This window comes from Vicia villosa, unplaced genomic scaffold (assembly GCF_029867415.1).
Source record: "Vicia villosa cultivar HV-30 ecotype Madison, WI unplaced genomic scaffold, Vvil1.0 ctg.001104F_1_1, whole genome shotgun sequence".
Taxonomy (NCBI): Eukaryota; Viridiplantae; Streptophyta; class Magnoliopsida; order Fabales; family Fabaceae; genus Vicia; species Vicia villosa.
The window spans coordinates 188,200-207,085 of record NW_026705481.1 but is presented as its reverse complement, the minus strand read 5'-3'; the positions used below and the strand labels follow the sequence as shown (position 1 = coordinate 207,085).

The 18,886-nt window shown below is 34.3% G+C and overlaps 2 protein-coding genes across 2 annotated transcripts; both read right to left on the bottom strand.

The window, feature by feature from the left end:
* Nucleotides 1-528: 528 nt before the first annotated feature.
* On the bottom strand, nt 529-4,076 carry LOC131633281 (signal peptidase complex subunit 2-like). The gene is made up of 5 exons (XM_058903995.1): nt 3,743-4,076; nt 3,488-3,639; nt 3,121-3,202; nt 1,052-1,194; nt 529-927 (listed from the first exon to the last, which is right to left on the bottom strand). The coding sequence occupies exons 1-5, from the start codon at nt 3,821-3,823 to the stop codon at nt 831-833; spliced, it is 555 nt and encodes a 184-aa protein (XP_058759978.1). The 5' UTR covers nt 3,824-4,076; the 3' UTR covers nt 529-830.
* Nucleotides 4,077-11,428: 7,352 nt separating this feature from the next.
* Nucleotides 11,429-16,177, bottom strand: LOC131633292 (peroxisomal nicotinamide adenine dinucleotide carrier-like). Its single transcript, XM_058904005.1, has 11 exons — nt 15,814-16,177; nt 15,653-15,730; nt 15,411-15,485; nt 13,027-13,157; nt 12,885-12,939; nt 12,695-12,805; nt 12,427-12,495; nt 12,256-12,348; nt 12,102-12,170; nt 11,957-12,011; nt 11,429-11,847 (listed from the first exon to the last, which is right to left on the bottom strand). The coding sequence occupies exons 1-11, from the start codon at nt 15,892-15,894 to the stop codon at nt 11,663-11,665; spliced, it is 1,002 nt and encodes a 333-aa protein (XP_058759988.1). The 5' UTR covers nt 15,895-16,177; the 3' UTR covers nt 11,429-11,662.
* Nucleotides 16,178-18,886: the final 2,709 nt, after the last annotated feature.

Below are 18,886 nucleotides of genomic sequence, written 5' to 3'. Positions count from 1 at the left end.
TAATTTAGGTAAATTATGGGAAAACATGATTACTGAGAGAAATTAATTGGAAAACTTGGTAATTACTGAAAATTTCCATATTAATGGGTGGGAAAAGAAATTCCCAATAAAAAACTTGAACCACGATTATGCATGACTGAATATCTCAAGTGGAGAACCTAGCAACCCAATACTACCTCTGGGATTAAAGTTTGTTTGAGAATGCTGTAGGAGGAAGATGTCATTTCAACAACAATCAAGTCTTGTTTCAAGTTGTAAATTTCAAAAACTTATAATCTAATTTTTTTTAATAAAATAAAAGTTCAGTGATGGTGTATAAAAAGGCCATCACCTTTGATTGAAACCATGGGCAGAACTGGCCTGACTAAAATCTATGGATGGAACCCCTGCACTGCAAAAGATATGCACTCTGCACTGCAAAAGATATGCACTCTAATGACTTCAGAAAGTGGATTTTTAGCACAAGGTTAACATGAGATGAGAGCCCTAGGTTAAACAAGCCACCCAGCACAACCTTAAGGCAAGAGAGACCAAAGGTTTTGAGTTGCGGTTACCGCCCTCTTCCTTCATACTACTCCTTATCTAATTAAAAAAAATCTACCAAGCAAAGTCTAAAAATATATAAAGATAACCATTAAATGGTTTTAGGAGAACCTTTTCCTATAAAATAAACGATGAAAAATGGGAAGTAATTTTGTTTTAATGTTACTGAACGCTTAAATTGCTCAATATCGTTCTAAATGTTGAAAATGTATGGAAATGAAAACCACATCGAAATACTTTTTTGTCCTTCGAAAAGCTCTTTGGAGAACAAAGTTGATTTCTCCATTTCACTTGCTCTTCTTTGGTTCTTTAGTATATTGAGCTATCAGAGTTTCAACATCCTTCCAGAGGAGGCCTTCAACTAAAACACCATCTTTAGTGAACCTGCAATCCAAACCAAAACAGATGGATGCATTTTGAGTACCATAAAACAGTGTGCGCATGAATACTAATCCATATGTCCAGTATAAATATGTGAGCATGCATTTTAAAGGTAAGAGAGACATACCACTCGGTAACACTTTTGGTAAGGTTTACTGGTTCATTCGCAGAAATTGATTTCGGATCTGCACTTTCTACCGTAAGTGTGTAAATGTCAGAAAATCTGGGTAATTTGGATGAAACTACCAACCCGGTACTGGTAAAAGAACCCTGTAAAAAGAAATAAAAGCCAAATTGGAATACATTGCTCTCATAATTAGCTACTAATAATTAATGTATGCCTTAAAATTTTTGCAGAGAGAATAACATCAAAAACATTACTTGATGAAGACAATTCAAAGACAAACCTAAATCTAGTTAGATAAAAAAAAAATAACATAAATTTCCTCACGGGCAGCCACTACAGAGATACAAACATGAAATCCACACCAAACAGTTTGCAACATTACATCACTATTAAAAAATGGAGCAACATCCAAATTAAGATTCAAATCAACTAGAAGTCTAAAACTAAATTGAGATCCTAGGAAGGATCAGGAAGGGAACTAAAGATCGATATCGTAGCACTGATAGTAAGATCGTACCAAAAATGTAAAAATATGTTTAAAGCTAAATTTAGATGCATGTCTAGATGAAATGTGTGAGCTGTCACAAGGATAAGTCTCAAAGGCTGATGTGATGCTGAAAATAAACTCTGTATGTTTTATACAAGAAATATATATATATATATATATATATATATATATATATATATATATATATATATATATATATATATATATATATATATATATATATATATAAATAGAAAAGAAAGTACTTAGAAGTGAGTGAGAAACATCTTGCAAACAGCGGCAAGATGCAAGAAAGGTAAAGATGATGTTGAAAAGAGATGGTGGACGCGTCTCACTCACAAAACTCTTGTAAAGCACAGAACTAGAAAGGGACGCATGAATCTAAGTGAGACTTATGGGTTTTCTGACCCATAAAACAGTTTTTTGAAACCGTTTTACAAACCAGGCCCGCAAACCTGGCTTATTTATGCACCTCTCCAGGTTCAGAAAACTCGTTCGTGCCCACAATTTTTCGTGTTTGACCCACGACTCCATTGTCCCCACCAAATTCCAAGTTTTCTTCGGCATGAGATCACTCAGCCTCTTCAAGATCGCAAAGTTGCACAACCCTACAGGTTGGATTGCAATTTTGACTACCATGACTAAAACCATAAAGATTTTAGAAGTTTGGGTTAAGAAAATGGATGAGAGTTAGAATAACAAAGATAAAGTAACTATCTTGGTCAAACAGTCAACCTTAAGACATGACATAGTCTGGACTCTGGATAATTAGTTTGTTTGCCTTGTTTGATTGTTGGATACGCAAATTATGCCACTGCAACTTTTACCAACATTTATTGAAATTCAACAAAAGGATACAGAGAATATGACATGATACCAGATTTCATTTGCCACAACCTATTCAATGCAACTATTTCACAGACATTAACTATCAACTAGATATTACTATTTTATCAAACAAAGATTTGTTTCAGCTAACATGTCTATCATGGCTATTTAGCTGAAATAGATAGGTTCAAATTCTTGTATTTGTTACTATGGCACAAAAGACCAAAAGAAACTTGCCAATTGAAGCAACAAGAAAAAGGTATACACCTTTCTCACTCCCTCTCTTGCAGACACGCAATGACACAAAATAGATTACAGATATAACATACAACTCCTAAATGTTATTTAAATTTTCAATATATTGGAAAATGGATTAAAATGGTCAGATGATATGGGGATATATAACATCTAGAAATTAATTATTACAAATATGCATATACATCTAAAATATATACTCTATAACCTTTACTAATTGAAACCAATGGGTTATAAAACACCGCACATTAAACATTATGCAAATGAGTGCGTGGTACAGTTTCTGATTCAAAGGCAATCTACAGTTTTCATATTCATCACCAGTGGAGTGGAATGATGTATACTATTTACGCATCCCCTCCAATTTAAGAAACTAAGGAAGACAAATTACCAAAGCAAGGCAAATCAAACAAAACATCTAGTCTATAATATATAAACAGAACTGGGAGGTGCCTTAGCGAAGTTCACAGAAACTTACAGCCAGAGGATAAGTAAACAGAATGGCATTCTTCTCCTTAGTATATATGATCAGCTGCAACAACCCATTGAAGATTACATATGTACGAGAGTCAAGGATCAAACAACAACGAAGCAAATAAAACAATCCCATTTCCCTTTTCACATAAGGGGATTCAAATTCACTTAGCAAAGAACCTCAACAACTTTCAATTTGAACAATTCCCACATCCCACTCTACTTCAAAGAGTTAATTTTATCTGTTTACGCATCCAATCAATTATCCCCTTCAAAACTATAACAAAAAACCCAGTTTTCCCCCCACTATGCAATATCATCAAGCATAAATTTTTACTTTAAAAAAACACAATAAACAAATAAAAGGATATAAGGCGATGCAAGCAAGAAGAAAATCCCTATTCTCAGGAAACTTCTTCTTGTAAAACTGAGCAAACAGAGCAATGACAATAATAACAGTCCCAATCAACAGCCTCACATTGCTCAATCTCACGTCTTCAGAATACCCACGTCCCTTAACCACCTGCAACCCAAAATTCAATTCGATCAAACACAAAACAAGACAAAAAATGATCCAAATTCAAACAAAATCGAAAAGGGGAAATTAGGGTTAGGGTTTAACGAACCTCAGAAACAGACTCATCGAGAATGTGCTTGATGGAGTGATGATCTAAGAGATTGGCTTTCTTCTGTGATTTGGATGCCATTGAATTGTTCGAAAAGACTTCACTTGACCCAAATGAGAATTTTGCGTTTTTGGTGGCTAATTTGCACTGTGAATAAAGCTTCAATTTTATGTGTGCGTATTGCGCACTCTTCTTCTTCTTCTTCTTTGTTACAACTTTTTTTTATTACAATAAAACTGTTTTTTTTTTTTAATTATGCACGTCATTGTTGAATTTTGGTCCAATCAGATTTTATTATTTTTCTACTTTGTGGATGCTATTAAGTGATTGGATGAATGGCGTGGCGTGATATGATTGGCTAAAAGTCTAAATCTATTACACTTTTTTATATAGTAAAAGTATATATTTAAAAAGATTATTTTTCATTATGAATTTATTGTATTTTGTTCTTTCAGTTTATTATGTTGGATTTTGAATTATATTTTTTTTTATTTTGATGGTATATAAAAGTAATACTTATAAAAATTTGTGATGGATTTCAAAATATGAAATCTCTTTCACCGCTTAGTGTTCTCACGCACCATCTGCATTTTTAAAAATTTTTTTGTTTTTTAAGATATATGTCTGAAAGTAATTTTTATTATTTAACGTTGATTTGTTTCGTAGGTTTATTTACAAAATCTTTTTTTAACGTTGTTTAAACGGTTTTCCAAATGCATTTACAAAATAATTCAACATTAAATAAAAAAATACATTTAGAGATACACCTCCAAAAACAGAGACAAAAATGAAATTTCACAAATGCCTAAAATATTATATAAATTTGTTTTACGTTTACAACATACTACAAATTAATTTAAATAAAGACCAAAATAAATAAACAACAATAAGAAAACTATCGACAATTTTGATGAAAAAGACTTTTTTTAAAAGGAGATAATATTTAATTAATAAAATATTAGAGCATTTTCAATATCATCTTGAAAATCATATATTAAAAATATATCTATGAACAATATTAATAAGGTCAAAACAATAAAATAAAAAATACTTTTAAAAAATTAAAAAGAGAACCAGAATATAAAATATGTTTCTTTAAATTGTTATTTTTGTAATTAAAACTTCTTAAATCTTTAAAAAAAATATATTAACTATGTTAAAAATATAAAAAGTTAAGAGGTCGTAGATTCATTTCTTATATAAGTGTTTTAGATAAAAATATATTTAAAAATAATATGAGTTAAAAGGTAGTGCACTGACAGTGTAAAATTTTTTTACACTGTCATCCAATAGAAACATTTTATTTTGCCATATTATATCAGTAACTTAAATTTTACAGTATGACTTGGTACTTAACAAGGTTGTGATTGGTTGACAGTGTAAAACTTTTTTACACTGTCAGTGCATCACCCCTTTTCTCAAATAATATTCAAATTAACAAAATATATTTATGAATAATACTAATAGTATCTAATACAGTCAAAAGAATAAAAATAAATATTACTTTAATTTAAAATAGATATTATTTTTAAAAAAAAATTAAAAAGAGAACTAGGATTTAAAATGTGTCTCTTTAAATTTTTTTTTTTCCATTAAAACTTCTTAAATCTTAAAATAAAACATATTAACTATGTTTAAAATATAAAGAGTTGAGAGGTAGTAGATTAAATTCTTATATAATTATTTTTAATAAATAATATGTAAGTATTTTTATAATGGGAACAACTTTTCTTATTATTATCCATGTTTCTTTCTGAACTAAACCATTAAGGTTATATAACTTAGTTATTGTTGTATTTAACTTCTAAAAAAGATAAATAAATATGAATAAAACTATTATACAAAACCAACAGTTAAAAATCTAAAAGATGCATTATAAAGTTGGATTCTCTCACATGTCTCTCCAATATAATATATTCAATACGGTATTGCTATGTATGACCACATCTATACACTAATGAGACAAATGTAAAAGAGTTTAAGAAAACTAATTGCGTTCTAAAAATAATTATATAAAACTAAAAGTATGATGTAAAAGTCATTTGCATTATATTTAATAATAACAAGAATTAAAAAAATATAGTGGGACCGAACAAAACAGTGGGACCGAACCTGCGACCTTGCATTTGTAAGTTTTTGAACACTCTCTTCACTATCAAATGTGTTATCTAATTTATTCGAGATAAATGCGACAAAAACTCATATAATAATAAAAATGTGCGGATAAATTTGGGATATAACAGTGATGACAACAAAAAGGTGGATCTTCGGCCACTTTGGCAAAGAAAATTTTATCTTTTAAAGAATATTTTGATGATTTGACATTCAGTTATGACCACATTAACAAGATGTTGAGAATGCAAAGAGGACGGGCTCACAGAAAATGCTTTAATTTCTTGACACATATTTGATGGGGAGTGTTATGTTGGGTATCACAATGTTCGAGGAATAAGATTTTTTTGAAAAGCAGAACACGACATTGAAGTTCGACCTTAAGAAGATGAATGAGACGTATGAGCTCAACAAAACCATATTGATGTATGCTAATGAGAGGAAAAAGACACAATTCTGGAAGAAAAGAAAACCTTAGAGGCAAATTACGAGAATCAAAGGATCAAACCTTAAGGGGGCGGGGCGGCGGGAACTCATGCCTCTATTGTTCGAACTCTTTAGACAGGGCTAGAAGAGGCTCGTATGAAAGGTGTTGGAATTATAAAATATTGGAATTATAAATTTGTATTTAGGAGTCAATACATGTACCTAGGAGTCTATGCCTAGAAAATTACATACATGTATCTAGGAACTAGCAACATCCTTGAAAATCTTATCTTGTATTTACTCTCTAGTGTGTGTATAATCAAATTACTTGAGTGCATTAGGAACTCAAGCATTTTACCAAATATTCAATTCTCTACATGGTATCAAGAGCTCTCGATCTTGAGAGACTTGCTTCCGCATAAACCCTAGCCGTCTTCATTTCGGTAAATCCTAAGTCACCTTCATCGTGACAATTTTTCCGCCTTCATTGCAGCCTTGTTACCCTTCATTGCAATTTTTTTTCTGCCTTCATTGCAGCCTTGTTACCCTTCATTGCAGCCTTGTTACACTGTCCGAAACACCTCACTCAAACCCCTCTTTATTTCTTTCATCTGTCAACCCTTCATTGCTGTCTTGTAGGCCCCTCTTGAGGAATATTTCATCTTCTTGTTATTTTTATTTTTAGCTTGCTTCTAATGGCTAAAAAAAATTATGCTGATTACTCTTTATCATTCACCGAGGATGAGGTGAATCATTTAAAGGTTATACTTGACTCTGTCAGTAAGCCTTTTGGTAGTTGTTCTCGACCGACGATCGGCTTGAGCGTATGCTCTCAATCCTTTAGTGTTTGCGATAAAATCCCTAAGAATGCTTGGATTTTGGACTCTGGTGCCACCGACCATATGACATTCAATCCCAGTTGGATTTCATCTTACACCTCCTCTGAGAAGAACCGTTATGTTACGGTTGCTAATGGTTCTTATGCTCGTATTGATGGCTCTGGGAGTGTTAACTTGCAACCTTCACTTCAATTACAGGATGTGCTACATGTTCCCACACTCTCTCACAACCTAATATCTGTTCGTAAACTCACCCGTGATCAGAACTGTAAAGTAATATTTTTCACTTCTTATTGTGTTTTTCAGGATCTTACCACGGGGAAGACAATTGGAGTTGCTAAGGAAAAGGGAGGGTTGTACTACCTATCTAATGAACCAAATTGTTCGAAGGTGTTGGCTTCCTACTTGCAGACTGAGTCTTCGGTGTCCTCTTCTCATTCCGCCGCACAAATTTGGCTTCAGCACAAACGTCTTGGTCATCCACCATTCTCTTTAGTTAAGTCTATGTTTCCTTCTTTATTTTTACATCATTCAGTTGAGTCTTTTAAATGTGACGTTTGTGAGTTAGCTAAACATCATCGTGTCTCTTTTACTCCTAGTTCCAATAGAAGTGTTGAACCTTTTGATCTCATACATTCTGATGTATGGGGACCAGCACCTATTTCTAATATTTCGGGTGCTAAATGGTTTGTATCATTTATTGATGATTGTACTCGAGCAACTTGGATTTTCTTGATGAAGGATAAATCAGAAACACCGGAATTGTTTATTAGTTTTTTAAATATGGTACAAACACAATTTGACAAGGGGATTAAAAGAATCCGCTCTGACAATGGCAAAGAGTATGTCAATCACATCCTTTCAAATTTTACCAGTCAACGGGGAATAGTTCATGAATTTACATGTGTCGACACCCCACAACAAAATGGTGTTGCAGAAAGAAAGAATCGTCATTTACTTGAAGTTGCTCGAGCCATTCTCTTCCAAATGGCAGTTCCCAATTCATATTGGGGAGAAGCCGTTTTGACAGCTGCCTACTTGATTAATCGAGTTCCATCTCGCATGTTAGGTAATGTCAGTCCTGTTCAGTTTATGACTTCACGGTTTCCTTCTGTTTCTATTTTGCAGAGTCTCGAGTCTCGAGTATTTGGTTGTGTTGCCTTTGTCCATATCCATAAACAACACCGAAGTAAGTTGGACCCCCGTGCAGCCAGATGCATCTTTGTTGGCTATCCCCCAAACAAGAGAGGATACAAATGCTATCATCCTCCTAGTCGTAAGTACTTTGTCTCTAAAGATGTCACGTTTCATGAGAATTTAGCCTATTTCTCTCGTCCTCAGCTTCAGGGGGAGAGCATTCAGAATGTAGACTCTGATTCCGAATTTTTAGTCCTACCAGAGTTGCCCATGACTCCTCTCATAAGTCCTATTACCGGTCCTACAATTGAGTCTCCCGAGTCGGCTGTGAATCCTGTGTCAAGTCCTATTACTGATCCTCCTATTATTGATCCTGCTTCTCCAAATACAGAATCTGAGTCGCCTGCTTCTATTTTTGTCCCTCCTTTGTCGTCTGTTTTGCAGGAACCATCATCTTCTATACCAACAAAAACTAAGGCTGGTGAGCCAACCTTGGTGTATCAAAGAAGAAGTAAGCCCGACCTGCTCCAAACACAACTCCAATTGCCAGAACCGGAGGTAAGTGTTGAAACTCATAATCCTATTAGTGATTCCCATAGCTCTGACACTTGCGACACTAATACAGATGATTTGCCTATTGCTTTAAGGAAAGGGAAAAGGTCATGTGCCAAATACCCTATATCTCAATTTGTCTCCACTAAAAATCTTTCCTTGCAGCATCAAAGTTTTATTTCTGCAGTTGACTCTGTGGTCATCCCATCATCTGTTCAAGAGGCATTGAAAGATAGAAATTGGGTCCAAGCCATGGATGAGGAAATGAAAGCTCTTGAAAAAAATGGAACTTGGGAGATTGTTGATAGACGGGAAGGCAAGAAACCCGTTGGTTGCAGGTGGATCTATACAGTCAAACACAAATCAGATGGTACTCTTGATCGTTACAAAGCCAGACTAGTAGCAAAAGGATACACACAAACATATGGCATAGATTATGAGGAAACCTTTGCTCCAGTTGCGAAAATGAACACTGTTCGAATCTTATTATCTCTTGCTGCTCACTATGGATGGGAATTACAACAATTTGATGTCAAAAATGCATTCTTGCATGGAAACTTAGAAGAAGAGGTGTACATGGAAATCCCGCCGGGATTTGGCCCTTCATGTGGATCCAACAAGGTGTGTCGATTGAGGAAAGCCTTATATGGGCTAAAACAATCTCCTAGAGCATGGTTTGGAAGATTCACAAAAGCAATGGTGTACTTAGGCTACAAGCAGAGTCAAGGAGATCACACTCTTTTCTTTAAGCACTCGTATGAAGGAAAACTGACTATCCTTCTTGTTTATGTTGATGATATTATTATTACAGGAGATGATCAGGCAGAGAAACAATTGCTAAAGGAAAAACTATCGGCAGAATTCGAGATGAAGGACCTTGGACAACTCAAGTATTTTTTGGGAATTGAGGTTGCTTACTCAAACCAAGGCATTTTCATATCTCAAAGGAAGTATATACTCGATCTCTTGCAGGAAACTGGGAAACTAGGATGCAAACCTTCAAGTGTTCCCATAGAGCAAAACCACAAGTTGAGCCTTGAAGAAGAAAGTGCCAAAGTTGACAGAGTCCAATATCAGAGGTTGGTAGGGAAGTTGATTTACCTGGCACACACTAGGCCTGACTTGGCTTATGCAGTCAGTGTAGTGAGTCAATTTATGCATGACCCGAGAATGCGACACTTACAATCTGTTGATCGCATCTTGCAATACCTCAAGGCTACTCCAGGAAGAGGACTATTGTTCAAAAGAGGTGGAAGTTTAACTATAGAAGCCTACACCGATGCTGACTATGCAGGATCAATTAGTGATAGAAGATCCACTTCGGGTTTTTGCACCCTCTTGTGTGGGAACCTTGTCACATGGAGAAGTAAGAAACAAAATGTAGTGGCTCGATCAAGCGCTGAGGCAGAATTTCGAGCTTTGGCTCAAGGAATTTGTGAGTTACTTTGGATGAGGATCATTCTAAATGATCTGAAAATACAATGTGAAGGGCCTATGAAGTTGTTCTGTGACAACAAGTCAACAATCAGTATTGCTCATAATCCTGTTCAGCATGACAGGACCAAACACATTGAGATTGACCGCCATTTCATCAAGGAAAAACTAGACAGTGGTTTAATAGCTACATCCTACATTTCTTCTAAGCATCAACTAGCAGATGTGTTAACAAAAGGCTTGCCACCTGATCGTTTCAATCAATTGACTTGCAAGCTCGGAATGATTGATATCCATTCACCAGCTTGAGGGGGAGTGTTGGAATTATAAAATATTGGAATTATAAATTTGTATTTAGGAGTCAATACATGTACCTAGGAGTCTATGCCTAGAAAATTACATACATGTATCTATGAACTAGCAACATCCTTGAAAATCTTATCTTGTATTTACTCTCTAGTGTGTATATAATCAAATTACTTGAGTGCATTAGGAACTCAAGCATTTTACCAAATATTCAATTCTCTACAAAAGGTCTTCTTTCGGAGGATCAAGGATTTGAAAAGTCGAAGGAAAAAACTGTCTATATTCAAAACTCGACCTTGGAGAGATTGATTATTTCAAGGTGGTCATAGATGGTCAATTGGTGGAAGAGATTGATCTCCAAGCCAGTCAAAATCTGAATGAAGAGTTCGAGAATGTTGAGAACCCGATTGTATTGAAGGAGGCAACTGCAAATCATCAAGAGCCAATGACGTCCACAGAAGGTGACATGGATAGAAGATTTGTTTGAAACCACCCAAGAGAATCAGGGTTCTTTTATGTAATTTTTTTGGGGGTCTTTTGAATACTTCTCCAAATGCCCCATCTTTATTTGAGATATTTGTTTTTGGTACATGAATATTGCTTGAAGTTTTTGTTTATTTGTAGCTATTATAAGGCCAAACCCAACCCCTTGCATGCAATTTGTTCATATACCCCGAAGGGACTAGTCTGCATGCTCAAGGATACTACTTAAGGTTGCAACATATTTTCCTACAGAGCATGGGACTTTGCTGATCTTTTGTACATGTTCTCATATTCATATACACAATTTATTTAAATTCTAACCTAAAAAAAAATTGTTTATTCTAGCAATACTGCTAATATAAAACATCTGCATGTTTACTAAATGCTAGTAATCAAGTTTAAAGCAATGCACAACCTTTATTTAAACACAAATTTCCAATTGAAGCCATGTCTTAAATAAATAATAAAGTTTAAAGCAATGTTTTAATCTCCTATTAATCAAGTTACAATCTTTCCAATGCCACACAATCTATTTTCTATGATAAGAACGAAAAATATGCCAAATGAAGATGGTTCGTGAATTACCGATTTGAGGTAAATTAAAAAATAAGTGATTTGCAAATCACACAAGCTATGGCTTTAAAGTGTTGGGAACATTCTTTCCGAGCAAGAGACGTGTCTGCGTAACTAGTTCTTCTTTCACCATAAACAAAACAGCTGCAGCTAGAACACTTTGTACAATTTTGGTTCCCATTCCTTTGTAGAATCCATTGAACCCTTCATAGCGGATCATCTTAAATATAGCATCCCTTGTACCTGAATTTGAACGTCATGCCAATTTAGAGTGGAACACAAAAACACGCGGCGGTTGGATTATGAGACATATTCATGGTAAATACTAAGAAAAGACTGTCACAAGTTGAACCTTTATAATGGTGTCTCTTGTCTCCATTTTTAACCTGTCTAGCTTGAAGCCTTGCCTGCAATAGCAACAAATGAAACATTTTGATTATTGAAAATTGAGTACATGAACAAACACAAGGCGAAAACAGGCATAATGTATGATGTACCTTCACAACAAGAAGAGGATAGGTTACAACCGTAGCTCCGAGCTTAGCAATGGCTCCAAGAAGAAATATCTAGTAACACAAACCAACATAATAGAAAATATGAATGAAATCATTTGCATGTGATTTCATCGAAAGAAGTGAAATGAGAAGATACCTGTAGAGCAGACACGGTATTGCTAGCGCTTCTTTTTTTCAACTTCGCCAACAAGGTTTCGTACAGCATGAACTGTATGGAAGGATTGCTAACCTGAGATAAGAAGCAACAATCAGTCATTAAAACTCCTTTAGCATTAGAAGGATTCACTGCCATTTACCAACAACGTACCATGACCAATGTTGGTAATACACCCTTCCAGAAACCCAAAACTCCAGATTCATCGTAAACTTCTTGAATCTGCAAATATATATATGAGAATATTATATACTAATCACGAGTCTTGAATTTAGACTATAAGCTCGTGTCACAAAAAACTCACATTAGTAACTTAGCCACTTAGCATAACTTAACAAAACTTCACTGAATATGACATACTAGTAATAATTCTTTTATAACAAGGTTATGGAGACTATCAATCAAGATAGACTTTACCTACCACATGGCTAGTTCCATAAGCATGAGGCTCAACAGTAGAAAGCAGTTTTTGTTCAGTGGCGTCTGACAGCCGCGGATCCGGGATAGTTCTCTTTGACTCTTTTTTATGTGTCTGCACGATAAAAGACGAAATGTAAGACTTGTTTATGTCCTATTTCTAATAGAGGTGGAAATTAACTAATGCTAATCACCTGCATGCGGGTAACAACTAGCCATATCGGATTTGTCAGCAGCACGTTAACACAACTGCATGAAGATTTATCAAGAAAATTTAAGTCATATCATCATGTGAGCAATTAGAGTAATTGTCTTTACAAAGAGAGTAAACTTTACCCTGATAAAGCAGCAACAATAAGTGAGGAGAACATTCCGACGGAACCATCACCATTGCCTAGCATTTTCTTCTCTAATGCAGCTGCTTCAGCTCGGTTCCTGAATATTTGATAGAAATAATAGTAAACACCCTGTACCATAAAATTGCAGAAATTAAAAAGAGGACACTTTATAAACAAAATTCATCAAGCAGGATCCATTTACTTTTAAAAACCTCAACTTATTTTGATTTAAGAAAATGCAGAAAGAGTAATATCACAGACTGTCAACATCAAAAACAAATTCTATATCAAGAAGTATCCATGATAATTGAATAGAGAACTAGTTTTTTGTTCTTTTTTCAAAGTCGTTTCATTAACTTTGCAGAGTCAGAGGCACTGCGGATTTTTGGCATGAATGGACATTAAGCTTTACAATAACCTACACCATATCAAGGACATGTTTGAATAAACAACTTATTTGCATCTTATCAAAATAATCACTTATGAGTAAGCTCGCATAAGCTATTTTTTTAACAAAAGATAAAATAAATTAAATTGTTTTTATATATGTTATAAGTTATTTTCATACGTTATTTTGGAGAGCTTATAAAAATAAACTCAAAAAAGTTTATGAAATATGTCATAAGTTGTTTTGATAAGGTCTTTTCCAAACAGTGACACAAAACTTATGTCAGTAGATAAGCTTAAATAAGCCAATCCAAACAGATCCCAAGTTCAGACTTCAGATAGCTAATATATTTTGGGTGCAATTTGATGTTGTTAATGCAATTTAAACCTACAATCTTTAGTCAAATCTTCCCCCCAACTAATGTTTGTCAACCCCAGATAACAAAATAAAACAGCTTGTTGAAGTTCCACTAAGCTACAACATTATAGCGCTGCAATAGCTGTTATTTGACAACCCTTGGTACTAAATAGTGTATCGTGGAACAATAGCGCTTTGTTCAGATTTTTCCTAGTTATAGCGCTGTAGCACCACCATAGCCGCTATTAGACCATTTGATTGAATATTAAAAAACCTTGAATATTAGTATAAATAATTGCAGCTACTCAGTATACTTGCAATTGCAAATATAAGGAATTGGGGGAATAGATATGAACAAAAATGCTTTAGAGAGAAAGCCAAAGTAGTAAATATTATGGAAACGATGGTACAATCTCATTTCACGCGGTTTGGACATAGGTGAATAGACCTACAAAAGCCCCAATAAAGAGAGTAGAACAAATGAAGGATAGTTCAATAACTAAAGATACGGGGGAAGACAAAAGAAAATTATAGATCATTCCATTAAAAAGTATTTAGATGTAATGACAAGAATAAATTTGTTGTTGGACTTTCAGCCTTAATTGCGGTCCGCCCCTAGTCGCCTTAATTGCGGCAGTTTGACTTGCCTCGTTGCAGTCCCAACACCTTCATTGTGTTGGCTTTGAAGGGGGTGGATTTAGTCCCACATTGCTTAGAGATATGGTTTGTGTTGTGTTCATAATTGGGGGCAATTCTCACTTTACAAGCCGGTTTTGTAGGGATAAGTTAGGTCTAACCCAAATTCTGAGATTTGCAATAAAACATTATGACATCATTGAGATTTGCAATAAAACATTAAGACATCATTTGATCCATGAAGTCAACTCCACCTAGTAGAAAAAGGTTTTCATTCTTGTTGTTTTGATTGTTGCAGTATTCGTAGCATACGACAATAATATTGACCGTGGAGAACTTCAAATTACATTATTCTATAGAAAATGTAACATGTATACTAAATTGACTACTTTAATTTTTCCTTTTCATTCTTGTTCTTAGCAAACAAACACCTCAAAACAAATCACATAAAACTAATGTAAAATTATAGTTTTCCCACTCCATCAACAACAAGGACAAAATACATCAAGAAATCAAATGCAGAAAACACAACACAGACTACGAAGTTAAGAAGAGGCAATCTGACATTAAAAAACCAACAAGTAAATCAGCATTTTGGTCCTCAAAATGTAAGAATCATGCAACTTAGCCCCTCAAATCTCAAATTTACAAAACCACAAGTTAGTTCTTTAAAATGTCTATCAATAATTTAGTCCCTCTGCCACTTGCCACATCAAGACAAACACAGAACGTTTAAAATTGTGGTGCTAAATTTAAAGAAGAAAATACTAAATTGACCAACATTGTTCAACTTAACGGAGTGAATTGCCTTTTCACAAATATTAAAATTTAAACCAAACAACCCTTACAATTTCAATGACTAAAATACTGAGTTACTCAAAAACTAACAAATCACTAAAACCTAAGGTAAAATGAACCTATGAATCATGGACACCCCAAACAAGACACGACATTAACACAACGACACCGGCAATACTTTTTTTTCAGAGAAATGAACTCACCTGAGATGTAGCTGTACCGACAAGTGATGGAGTCAAACCTCCATACAATCGCTCCCACCCCTCATGTTTCACAACCTACAATGCATTCACATAACCACAATCACTACACAACAAATTTTAACATAACCAAAATTACCAACTTCTTTCCATCCAAAAAAACCTAAAATCAAGTTTCCATTTTTTCACTGTTTCAATAACCAAACCAAAAAAAAAAACATGATCTTCACTAGAAAAACAGAAACCTGACACATTTGCTGGAAAGTCCCAAGACTTTTATTATTCTTCTTCGGATCACGATCGGTTTGTTGACGAGTGTTAACCTACAGATCACACATATAAGAAATCAAAAATCGAAACAAACCCAAATGAGAAAAAGATTAAAACTTTGAAACCAAAATCATACAGTTTGAAGAGGGTATGTGATAAGTTGAGCAATGATCCCTCCTCCAGCGCCAGCCAATCCATTGATCAAAGCGTCAGACATGTTGATTTTTCTCGACAAAACCAAAATCAATTTCGGTTTATGTTTTTCTCTTTCACGGGATCATGGTACGAAGAGAGACAGCGGTAACTAGTACGGTAGTTATCAATTTTAGAGTTTGTAGTTGTTGCATTGCACTAATGCATTGTTTCAGTGTCAACGTTGTTGCGTTTGGGAAAGGAAATGATGTTAACGTTGGTAGGTTTGGTGTGAAATGACTGTTGTGCCCTTGGTTGAATGGAATATGCTGCGGTGGTTTGCTTTGGTATAATCGGAAAGAGTTTGAGATCGTCGGGGTTCTTTGACCGTAACAATTTTCCCTTGAGATGTGTGCTTTTAAGATAAATTATTATACTCCCACTCTATTTTTATTATAAGTTGTTTTGAAAAAAAAATTATAGATAAATATAAGTGCTTTTACAAATCTATAATGATATATTTTTCTATTATATCATTTAATATTTTTTATTTTCTATGTTTTTAATTATATAAATTTATCTTTCACATATCACTAATAAAAATTAATTTTATAAAAACCTTCATAATTTTTCAATTTTATATAATAGTTATGAAAAAATGGAAAAATGTAAGTGCTGGCGGTGTAATTCAGGTAGTATGTAGATTGAAAAGGATCCTACTCTTGTCCCTGTTAGTGTGATATGCAAAATATGAGATGTGGGAATTGAGAAATCTCCCTCAACAGAAAAGAAAGTTCATGTCCTACGAATATTGGAAGAAGTACGTAATCGCATTATTACTTGGGTTCTTGAGATACATCACGCAACCAATGAAGTTGAAATACATCACGCATTATTCGCATTATTAAGAATCAGAAATACATTTTCAGTTTATACTAAAAGTGCATTTGGTTTATACCGAAAGTGCATTTTCGATTTTACGTAAGTGCAACTTAAAAAAGGTGCGCATCGAAAATATAATTTCGATTTCTCAGAGGTATTTTTGAAAATGCATAGAGTATTTCTTTATACTATAGGGTGGAATAAGAAATTGTCAAACAGAAAAGTTATTTAGGCAACCCACAATCCAAAAATTAGAAAGTTTGTTTAAATCGGCCCGTTACTATAACAAATGGTTATTTTACTTTACCCAATCCGGAGGCCAATTTCTATTTCATCCTTATTGTGTTACTCACTCAATGCAAACAGAAGAAAATTGTCCTTTAAAATTTTCGAAGACACCTTACGCTTGATACACGTTTTCTTTTATAGCATTTAGTGTCTCAAAATAAAACTCAATTCATTTCAATTACATTTTTTTTAATAATTTAAAACATAAAATAAATATGAAACAAATATAGTGAGTGAACCGTGGCACCGCATTGGTTGTCCACTACATTTGCTCTTCCTCAGCGAAATGGAGAAAACCCCCTAAACCCAAACCCCAACGTCACTACAATGAAGACGAAGCGCGATGACGATTGTTTCGACCACCTTCACTTTTCCCCTCCATCAAAATCCTGCAGACTGGTTTGTACTTTTTTTTTTCCACATTTGTTTTTATGATTATCATTTTCCAGTTCCAACTCATTTGTTTGTATCACTAATTTAAGGACTATTATGAGACGACGGAGATGGAGATGGTCAGATGGAGTTGGAGGAAGATACTCATGCAAATGAAACTACCGGTTTTGTTGCGTATGTAGCACCAACACCTCTAAACAAAGGTGTGTGTGTCTGGTGTTTGACATGTGGCAGACATTGACAAATGTGATTACGTTCGATTTATTAGTTTTATGAAATTGTTATTAATATCGATATGTTAGTGTCGTGTTTGGTGTCTGTGTTAGTGAGATTATGTTACTTTTTGGAGATCGTCTGGTGTGTTTTAGCTCCCCAACTGAGCTACTTACTTGAAGCTCTTGTTGTCTATGTTAAACGGTATAAAGGAAGGGGAAAACATAGCCTCTGAGACTTTATTCTCTCAACTCAACAATTCCTTTCTCTGATTGGAAATCATTTATTTAGAGAAAGCCTGTTGACAAATCTGTATCAATGGTGTTGCTAGCATTTTCTTTTTTCGAAAAAGTCTGCTACTCTTTCCCAATTATAAAAGGCTGCTTGAAATTTCACAAGTTTTATTGATTGAGAACTATGAAGCACAAACACTCCGAATTTGATCCCGACACTGACACGGCGACACCGGTAATAATTTGAAAAAATGAATTAATTAAATATAATCACAAGTATTGGTGCAAGTGTCTGATACGGACAGGGACACGGACATATCTTTTTTCAGAGGTGTCGGTGCTACATAGATTCAGAATGAGTTTAGTTTTTTAATTTGTCAATGGAGTTGTATGTCTGCTTTGGCTATGTGGTAAATGTTGTCATTTTTCAAATTTTTTGGTTTCTGGCTACGAGCTTGCAGTTTCTGTTACTCTCACCAGAGTCTTCGCTGCATCCTTTGTGTCATGGCTTTGATACTTCTATTACTTCCTTTTATGTTTCTTGCTAAATTGTATTTTAAACGTTAAGTAAACTTAAAATCCCAAAAGACAACCCTAGAAGTAGGGATGTCAATAGGGCGGGGCGGAGGCGGGGAATACATTCTCATCACAATCCCCACCCTCGAATCTATTCCCCATCCCCACTTCGGGTCCCCGCTACGGGGAGATTTTGTCCCCCATCCCCATCCCCGCGGATCCCCACGGGTCCCCACGGATCCCCATGGTTCATGCGGAGATTCATAAACATATTTTTTATTTTTTATTTTAAATCAAATTAATAGTAAAAGCTTAAAAAACTAACCACAAGAAATTTAGAAATTATTCTTTTATGATAAATATATTGTTTTAACAATATTTAATCTATAATATTGAGTGTCATGACCACAAAAATTTCAAACTAAAAAAATTGAAATAATCATTTATATCTCACTCTTTTACTAACAATACATATATATTTTAAATTTGTGTATAAGATTAATTATATGAAATGACAAATAAACTTCCATAATAATTTAAAATTATATAAAA